General features: G+C 34.4%; 1 protein-coding gene across 1 annotated transcript; it reads left to right on the plus strand.

Moving 5' to 3' along the window:
- The first annotated feature begins 756 nt into the window (after window positions 1-756).
- LOC128215376 (tripartite motif-containing protein 45-like) lies at window positions 757-4,684 on the plus strand. The gene is made up of 3 exons (XM_052922063.1): window positions 757-1,663; window positions 4,277-4,494; window positions 4,667-4,684. The coding sequence occupies exons 1-3, from the start codon at window positions 757-759 to the stop codon at window positions 4,682-4,684; spliced, it is 1,143 nt and encodes a 380-aa protein (XP_052778023.1).
- The last annotated feature ends 5,753 nt before the right edge of the window (window positions 4,685-10,437 follow it).

Raw genomic sequence — 10,437 nt, forward strand, 5'->3', positions numbered from 1 at the left:
TCCCTAATGTCAACTTCTTAATGTGTAACGATGTATAAAACTATAAGTACATGTGACATTCTGTACACACCAAAACAGTACAATTAGTGAAGTGTTATTTTTTTCAATTTCAAACGCGTGACTAACATTACCTGCGCTGTTCATGTAAAACTACTGCTCTGGTGATTTGAATTCATGATGTATCTGTATAAATAATGATAATTTGCTAACATTACCTGCATTCATCAGAGTAAAATGTATTTTGCATCAAACATGTGAAGGTTTGTATTATATAAAATTATACAATTTTTCGCTCGTCTCCAGAAAGCGGGTTTATCAAAATCGACTTTCGCCGTTTTGTTATATCTGTCAAATAAAAAAATATTTTCTTTCGCTCGCTCGCCCCATTTTCTTTTCTTCAAAATCCGTAGAACTCAAGAAACATTTGGTGTGGCCTTAAGGGTATTTATAAACATGCGCAGTGAAAGAAACGATTAAATTTCCTTGTTGGTTCTGAAAATCACATAAATCAAAGAAGATATTACTTGTATTTCTTTGCTGTGCAATGTTTGATACCACCAACGTATTACATGCACCAGGTTTAACTATATATATATATATATATATATATATATATATATATATATATATATTGACAAAACATTATATGTTTGTATAAGGTCTGTTGTATTAATCGTAGCTAACAGTTAAAGTTTTCATCTGACGTGTATTAACCAGATACCGTATAAATGTGATAGGTAGATTTCGTTTCCATAGATGGAGGTACCCGGAAAGACGTGTGACCTTTACCTTGACACGGGTTTCGCTGAAGCCACAATCTACTGCCAGCCGTGTGGGGAGGGCGGTAAACGCGCTGTGGCCCACGGCTTCTGTCAGACCTGCGAGGAGTACATCTGTGCTCCTTGTATCGAGTACCATAAGCGATTGAAGATCTCCAGGAACCACATTCTGCTGCCCAAAGACGAGATGCCGTCCTTCTACCCGTCTACTAAGCATTCCGTTATCGGCGACACCGAATATTGTAAAAACCATCCGAAAGAGATAATCAAGTTTTACTGCCCGACCCACAGCGACCTTGGCTGTGGTGACTGTGTCGTACTTGACCATCGCAGCTGTAAAGTCGATTACATCGCTGAAGTGGCTAAAGATTTTGTCATCGGCAACGAATTCAGAATGCTGGAACCCTGGATTAAACAAGAAGGCGATATTCTGTCTGGATACATAAGTAATGTCGAAGAGCTTTTGGACGAGGTCGAAAACCAGTCTAATTATGAGATCAACAGCTTGAGAAAGTTCCGGGAAGAAATAAACACCTACCTGGACCGGCGCGAGAAGGAACTGCTTGACAACCTCAAGAAAGTGAAGACCGAGGATGAAAAGGTGCTTACTGACCTAAAGACTGCTTGTGAGTCAAAGAAATCGGGACTTGAGATTATTAGGACGGAACTGTCTTCCGTTCACGTATCGGTGAACCAGCGGTACGTTGCAGCGAGGAAAACACAGAAGGAGCTACAGGAGATCAAAGACGAAATGGGGAAGATGGCTGGCCTGATAACTGCCCGGAAGTGCCGGTTCACTAAAGACGCTGACACGGAGCGTTATCTGGGATCGATAATGGGCCTTGGAACACTGGACGTTGTGGGAGAGTTTCGTAGGGGACTGGGTACGTAAAAATATAAACATCATTTTTAACCTTAAAACATTTTTTTACTTAAACATTTAGATATGCTCCAGATAGAATGGCCTAAGTGACGTCTTCATGTACTAAATTGACCCACCTAGCTATTTCTAAATAAGGAGACACAAAATAACAAATTTGGTAAAGAAGCCTTAGAATCTAAACACATCGTAGATGTATTCTTTTTTATTTATATTGAAAATGATAGTTTACATCAACGACTGACCATTGTTAGAGGAGGCCAGGTCCAGTCCTTTGTCGTTTCATTTAAGATTCAAATAATTGACTGAAAGTCATGTTTAGATTTCGTGAATGCTAAGTCATGGTTATCGAATTCTGTGTTGTTGTCAAATCATTAAGGTATCCGATGTATAAATAAGTCTGCCAGTAGAGATCATTGGTTGTTATAATAAATATTGATGTTTTGTGATCCCATATATTTTTGGTATTAATTCAATTGGAACTGCTTACTGATTTATAATATTTTAAATAAATTACTTTAACACTTTGATATAAGTATCCATTTTTCAATGTCGCAGGACGTTTTGACATCCATAGTGATACATAGTTCGACATAAGCAGATCGTCGACATAACAATTTTCGGCAAAACGAGTTTCATTAACTTGTTTTGGTATTAATATAGCCTAATTGGACACCAGACATAACAATGAAGTATTTAATTCAAGCGACATTATGTTGTTCAGAAACATATTACGCAATTTTTCCGAATAACGAAATCATAATTGGGTGCACATGTGCACACACTGGGATCCTCTAGGGTATTTTAAATTAACATTTTACATTGTTTAACGTATTAAGCATAACGCGTTTTAAATGAATTACATGAGCTGTTTTCAGTGTCACCTTTCGTAGCATTGCGAAATTCTGAAGAGCGTATATAGTGCATCAACAGTTTTAATATGGGGACAAAGAGGAAGGAGTATTTGATACACAAGGGGAAGGGGATGTTACACTCTCAGATATTCATACCCGTAAATGCAGAACCTTGTTCTGCCCCGATGATGGGCATATTAAAATCGCACCGTCCGCCCGCCCGTCCGTCTAATTTTCCGTGTCCGGTCAGTAACTAAGTTATTCAGCGATGGATTTTAAAATTACTCGGAGCATGTGCCGGTACATAAATACCAAATGTCGCGTGAAAGATCCACATCCCTACTTCAAAGTCCAATGTAACACTTACAGCTGTACCATAAGCAAACCATGCATATATACATACACAATATATTGGTTGTGTCCGGCTATTGCTCTAACATGCCAGGAGGCATTTTAAATAAGTTGGTACCTGTGTTCAGTGCATAAAGGTGATGCGCCGTATATAAGAACCACGAATCTATCTCGAAGTTCAATGTCACACTTTCAGGTTATGTATTTATGAAATATTGCATATACCATATATAATTATATAGTAAAGCTTGATGTGCTCGGGTAAACTTATGTACTATGACAGTCAAAAAGGTATTAGCGCATGTTTTTGGCACATGAAGACAACGTGTCACGTTCAAGGCCCACATCATTAACTCAAATGTCAAGGTCAAACTTTCAAATTGATCATTATAAAATGCTTCAAATATTCACTGAGATAAAGTTGGTCAAGTCAGGGCTGTAATCTTGTCATGCACGGATACATGTTTAAATTACTTTGTACATATGATCGGTTCATAACGCCACACGTCCCCACCTCCTACTTCAACACTCTTCCACACTTGACGTCAACCATCATCAATGAGGCCAGTATATGCGTAAATGGTTTATCGGTAGTTCTTTCTGAATGAAAGCATACAAGTAGCATGCTCTGTAGAAATGAATGGCAATTCGGTGGCATTCGTTACTAACTGTGAAAGCTTTTTAAAATTCATCTTCACATGTTAAAATATGGTTCTCAAATTTAAACGTAGTAAATATACGTAGAAATACCGTTTTTAATGATCATATTTATCTTAATCACATGGTACATCCGTACCTTCAATCACTAGGTCATCCTTTGGAATATTAGATCGTCTACGTACAACTCAGCAACCCTTTTGTTCGTCTGACTTAAAGCAATAATTAAAAACAAAGCTCTTTATTTACCCACATCCAATCTTCCTTGTTTTATTTAAGGATCGTAGTTTAACTTCAAAAATCTTAGATCTGAATAGTTGTGTCAAAAAGCAAAATATTTGTTTTGCATGCTTATTTTTAAAACTGGCTAAATCACAAAACATACACATATGTAGCAATATTACGAGAATATTATAATTTTCAATTATCGACAGAATAAATTAAGTATTGATGTCCCACTGATAAAGAGTGTTTTCATAAATTATTTAAGAAACAGCGATCTCAGTTAAAAATGTGTATAACTGGGCTTATTTTTAAAGTTCATTGTTTAAAGTCAGACTCTGCAAAAGTCAACTGTTTAATCAAATATGTTTTCAGCATTAACTCCAAACATAAGATATGTAATATTTTCTGTGTATTACCGGGTCTTTACCTGAAATATAGTGAGTATTAAAGTTGTAAACTGTTACATAAGGTTTGTACCGTTGTCACGAGCCTAAAGTGAAAAAATGATCTGGTCCTTTATTTTGCTTTAGCTCCAGTTCCTGACCTTTCTACTGTGGCATGGAAGAAGGAGAAAGACATCAACGTGAGAACGTCCCTGGACAAGATCACTTGCTGGATCAACGCCTTAGCCCTGCTCTCTCCAGGTCTCGTCCTCCTGAGTGACTACAATAACTGCAGTGTCAAACTGGTGGACCTCACGACCCGCACCGTCACCTCCCGCCTCCAACTGCCAGGCAATCCATTGGACGTGTGTGTGCTCCCTGGTGACCAGGCCGCAGTCACTCTAAATAATAATTCCATGATTCAACTTATGTCGACAACGGGAATACAGTTGTCTTGTGGAAAAGAAATTAAAGTGTCATCTGGGTGTTGTGGTATTGCGTATTACAACAATAGATTATACGTTTCGTTCGTATCAGATCCGCGTGTTGAAGTGATGACATTGGATGGTCATATTATAAGTACATTCGAAACAGATGATGGCAAAAAGCTTTTCCAAACCCCATACTACCTGACTGTATCAGCTTCCACACCACCGATCCTGTACGTGTCTGACTGCGATGCACACACCGTCCTCCAGCTGTCTCTAGACGGGAAGGTCCTACGAGAGTACAGTGACAAGAAGCTCAAACGACCCTGGTCCGTGGTGGCGGTAGGTACGGGTCAGCTGCTAGTGTGTGGGCTGACCAGTCACAACGTGATGCTGCTGACGGAGTGGGACGGCAAGATGACGAAAATACTGGGACTGACCACTCCCTACTCTGTGTCCTTTTGTCCTTACAAACGTGCTATAGTTGTCGGGATGTACAAAAAGGACTCCCTGAAGGTATTAAATGCAAACTGACAGTGTTTCTTCCTCGGTCGTGATTATTCTGTCTCTGGTGGAAAATACCATGTATTCAATAATGTTTGTGCAACTGAATAGTAAATGCAAAAATATTTGTTTGAAACAAAAGTGGAATGCGGTATCTGTATCATGAATGTTAAATGACATGTAAATATATATAATAATGTTAAGCGTATTTTTCGCAATGAATGGTTAACGAATTAGTGTAAGCTTTGTATTATTAACACATTTAAACTAAGCATTATTTTAGGTGTTTTTGTTGTTGATTTTAATGTTCAATAAATTCAACTTAATTGTATGAAATGATTGCCATATCTAAAATACTTTTAGTAACATTATATATTCAAGAGTATATTATTTCCTCGTTTAAAGGTTAAAATAAGGTGTTTCACAAGGTTTAAGATTAAAAGGATAATTTTCGCTTTCCAGTTATAAACCAGTTAACTAATTTAAATGTGTTAAAGCTGACATTAATAAAATACATTTACATTGAACGTTAATGCAGGGAATTTTTAAATAATTATAAAACATTTTTAAATGGAATTTCCAAGTAACCATCCATTCTCTAATTGAAATGCTTATATTCGAAAACTTTTTTTTTCAAAATTGACAGTCAAAATGTTTTTACACTTTCGAATAGTCTTTCTTAAGAATTTCAGTTAAAGGTTATTGCCTTGTTATTTTTACAAGTTATGTATAAATCTAGTTTTCTTTCGACAAAACATGAAAATGGCCGAATATTTTTTTATACATTTTAATTTTTAAATGTGTATGAACAATTCTCAATCCTATTATACAAACTTTTTACCAAATTTCACTGATCATTTAGGAAAAAATTAAAACTCCTTATGAAACACAGTTTAACATTCATAATTGCATGAATGTGGCCATGACGTCACATGTTATCAAATTTGCGATTTTCCCGAGTCCAGTGTCACATTAGGCGTCTCATTATTTCTGGGTGAAGAGGTGAGGGGTCGGGGTATTTCCTTTTTTTACGAAAATCCATTTTATGTATTGTATATTATATTACTGTATTCTGTAACCAGTTTTCTATATCATCCGTGTACTAATAAATGTGTTTTAAAACATTCAAATTCGTCTTGTTTACAGAACAACTGTCTAACGCGTATTTAAATGATGGATTTTTGAAATTTGAATGTATTCTGCAGAAAACAACCAGCTTACTGTGAGTTTACTCATATGTAGTTTACAAGTGGTAATACACAGTTATTGCAGGTTTAATTCCAATGCTGGATTATAAGGTACATGTTCCTGTATTTGTCTCACCAAAACGTTATCTGCAAATATGACAAAAAAAAATTCGATTTTGAGTAATCTGTAAATTACATACCAGTAGGCTGCAGTATTTTTCAACAAATAGTTAATAATTCCATCAACACGAAACTCGCTGACCGTATTTTTGAGTGAATTGTCTCGCTGAAGTTAAGTCGTATTACCTACCAATGTTACTTAAGAGTTATGCCCCTTTGCCATGAAAATAATTAGTATAAATATAGTTCAGCCTATAATGACTTATATTGATGTTATAATAGAGTATACTGTCTCAGTCACGTTTAGATGTGCGATCAACGGCCTCAGTAAGTCAATAGTTATGTCCATTTTACATAAATGTGCACTCGACTAATCTTATAAGCGTGACACTACTAAATCTTCAATATTTTGTTTATTTCTTAATTTTATTGAAAAAATAATATCCAAATTTATAGCACAGAATAGGTAAATCTATACAAATATAATACGCTATTTATTTTAAAATAGTTAATATAATTTATCGCATCAGTGGGTTTAATAGCCAAACCCATGAAATGCACGAGAAAATCGCCATGTGGCGCGAAATAAAATCGCACGTGGCTAAACACACAGTTAAGCAATGTGCCCATATAAAAAGCAAACTGGCGCGAACGTCTCTACAATAAACAGGGGTAGCAGTTGGATTGATTTTGGCGGTTGACTCCAAAAGGGAGATATGTTTTTTTTTACATTTACAAGTAAATAATTTGTTAAATTTACAATATATATATATATATATATATATATATATATATATATATATATTAGTAATGAAACGATTAATGAGTACAGTCGATAAATCGTCGCTGACAATGCTATGTCGGCGGCGATCGATAATGGTTGTCCAAAATCGATGTCGCTAATGTTACTTCCGGTAACTACGTATTTTATATTATGCGGTAAAGTAGAGTAAATATCTATTTTTCTTTCCTGTAAATTGTCGTTGAGTTCATTTTCACAAGGGATGTCACATTCTTACATAAATTCGGTGAATTTAAACACTTTTGCTTAACAACTTACAAACTCTCTTAAAATTACAAATTGTTTTTGTTTTTTTTATATATTTCATAAAACCTCAATAATCTGTCTCTATGATGTGGTGGGTTCGGCCTTACCTGCAAATACCGGGGTTCCCGGCTCGATGCTTTCTGTTTTACAAAACTTTTTCGGTATCGTTTGTTTTTCACAAATTTATTTCTTTGTGATAGTTTTATGAAATTAAGATATTTTAATGAAATCTTCAATATTACAGGATATTGAATATTAATCTGGTTAACAAATAGTTTATGCTTTTACATGGATAAAATGCTAAGATAATTTGCTTGATGCGGTGTGCATCATATTGCAATTGATGTGCAATTATTAAGTATGTGTTTCTTGTTATGTTTTTTTCGTTTCGTTATTATAAAGCAGTGTTAAAAAATCGGACTCCATTTGCCATCGATAATCGAATCGAATCGGACCAAGCCTTTCGATTTACTGTCGGACAATAATCGAAAGTTCATAATATCATTTAGGAATTCATTCTTTATGCATAGTAAAATCATGATCATTTAAATGGTTTTACCTGGAATCAGTACGTGTGATGCTGGAGTCATGCTTTTTGCAAAGTTAGTAAATATCCATAACCTTTTTCTATCCTTATAATAGCAATGGAAACGAATATCGGGAACAATAGATATATCGACGCTGACAATGACAAGGAAATGGTAAATTGGGACGGACAGTCTGTTATTGTTATCCTTGTCATTGTCATGAACCAACCGATAAACCAACCGACCGACTGACCACAGTGTGTGACTGCAATATACCCCCTTTTATCAAATATTTGTTTAAGAAATTTGATCAGTGATATTGGTAATCGAACTTTTAAGTGAGGTTTAAAAGGAAATGGAAGAACCGTACTACATTTCAGTGAGGTTTAGACAAGCAATAAATCTTACTTTCGCTTTGATGTGTTACATTATTGATACCAGTTTCTGATAACATGTCATTGTGAATCATGCCAATAAACAAACTATTTACAAAGATTAAATGTCATTCCAATTAATAATATCGATTTTTACTCTTCGTTCGATATTGTGTTCATGAAATAATTTCCTTTTTAGAATATTATTCAACAATGTTAATTAAATATATAAATTGAGACCAGGTTAAACACTGCTCGGGAAATGATACAATTAGAACACTGAAACCATTTTAAAATAAAATACATATCTGAAGTATTGAACCAACATTGAAATTAATATAATTAGAAAAGATAGTCTTACCTTTTCGTTTGTTTGAATATCTATTTGCACGACTTTTCATGGAAGAGGAATTAATTAACCACACGAAGCATTTCAAAAGGGAGAAACGAGTAACGTAGGTTGATTAGCAATACTTTTGAGTTTTTTCCCTTCGAATAGTATTATTGTCATCGTTGTCCTTACTACAAGTTTAAATTAATCTCTATCCCGGGTCATGTTATATAATTACATATAGTTTACATTTGTTTATTGTTTAAAGGTTATATTGTTCTGAGTCTAATGCGAAAGCGACATTATACTTTCGCTTTGCAAACATTCATTGTTTTAATTTCTTTTGAATTGTTCAATACTGTATGTTATTTAACTTAAACCATATTATTATCAGCAACGTAATAAATATCAAAGTATAAACCCAAATCTCAAATTAACGTACTTAACTTGATATTCCAGTTAAGCTAAACGTATCAAATGCAATTAATCATTAATTTGCTCAGTGCAGTAGTGGTTAGAATGTCATTTAAACATATCCTTTCATCAATAAATAAAAAATCTTTCTAAGAATGTTAAACATAAGTGAACATTTGTAAGGACCAGATCACACTTAAACTAAAATATAAACGAATATGGACACATGTATACTGTTTTGAACAAAACTGATAGGGGTTGTTGAAGTGTGAATGATTAACTTGAGCATTGCATAATGGTTGTTGTGCAACTAAAGATGATTAAGTGTTTTTGTCGTTGGACTTATAAAAATATACATGTACAAACAATAACAATGATGCGTATCGTCCACGCGCGACTGTATTAATGTCAAACTTTATAAGTACCTGTTAAGCATTCGAAAATAGATTCTGTCTAATAGTGCATAGTTTTAAAGCATTTCAAATGATTTTAAAAGCTCTAAAATATATAAACATACACTCAATGCACTAAATTGAACTAAACGAATATATCAAATAAAACCGTGACGAAGTGAATGGTTATTCAAAATACGTATTAAACTCGAACGTAAAATCCCGCAAAGCTTTATATGTTTGAACAAAGATTTGTTTAAGAAATCGTCAGATAAGATCATTGCACTTTTTCATACTAAAGTAGCATCGAATAAGCGGTGGTATTTTCTCATTAAGATAGATGATATAGTCAGGTTTTGACCCTTTGGCTATTAAACAATAATTGATATAGAGCAGTTGGCAACTCAGTATGAATGTAGAATTCTTGATAATATACACATCGGTACATATTAACCTCAGATGACCATAACGTTTGTAAAAAGACATCAATATCGAAAATATGCAAAATATTCAACAATACACGCTTATTTGAGATGGTCTCTTGTAGAAAGGTCCTAGATAAACTTTTGCCATTGTTTTAAAAATTGTTTTAAAGTGCAATGTGTTTCTCTTTAATTTCAGAAACCGCTTGTCATGTATCAGAAGTTCTTTAATGTTCATTTTATTTTAAAAACGGAGGGAGCGCTGAAGTTCAACTGAATCCAATTATGCCCTTAAATATAAATATAACAAGTAAAACAACGTTCAAATATACATAGAATATTATATTACTTTTAAAGAGCGAGCTACGCAAGTCGTTCGGAGGAGTAACAAAGTCGTTTTAACAAAATGTGAACGTAACGTGATGTCGGAAATAAGTCCTTGTGTCCCAGCCATGAGCGCACTGGCGTTTGATTTGGACTAAAAACGGGCTAAATCTTAAAAACAGTGAAAAATATAAGATTTCACTATTTAACGATCTAAAATGCATAAATAGTTAGCCT

This window comes from Mya arenaria, chromosome 13 (genome assembly GCF_026914265.1).
Source record: "Mya arenaria isolate MELC-2E11 chromosome 13, ASM2691426v1".
Lineage (NCBI taxonomy): Eukaryota > Metazoa > Mollusca > Bivalvia > Myida > Myidae > Mya > Mya arenaria.

What these genes read in the sequence shown, in the direction of transcription:
- LOC128215376 (XM_052922063.1), top strand. Translation starts at nt 757, where the DNA reads ATGGAGGTACCCGGAAAGACGTGTGACCTTTACCTTGACACGGGTTTC. An exon ending in AGAGTTTCGTAGGGGACTGG is followed by an intron (nt 1,664 to 4,276) that starts GTACGTAAAAAT and finishes ATTTTGCTTTAG; the next exon opens with CTCCAGTTCCTGACCTTTCT.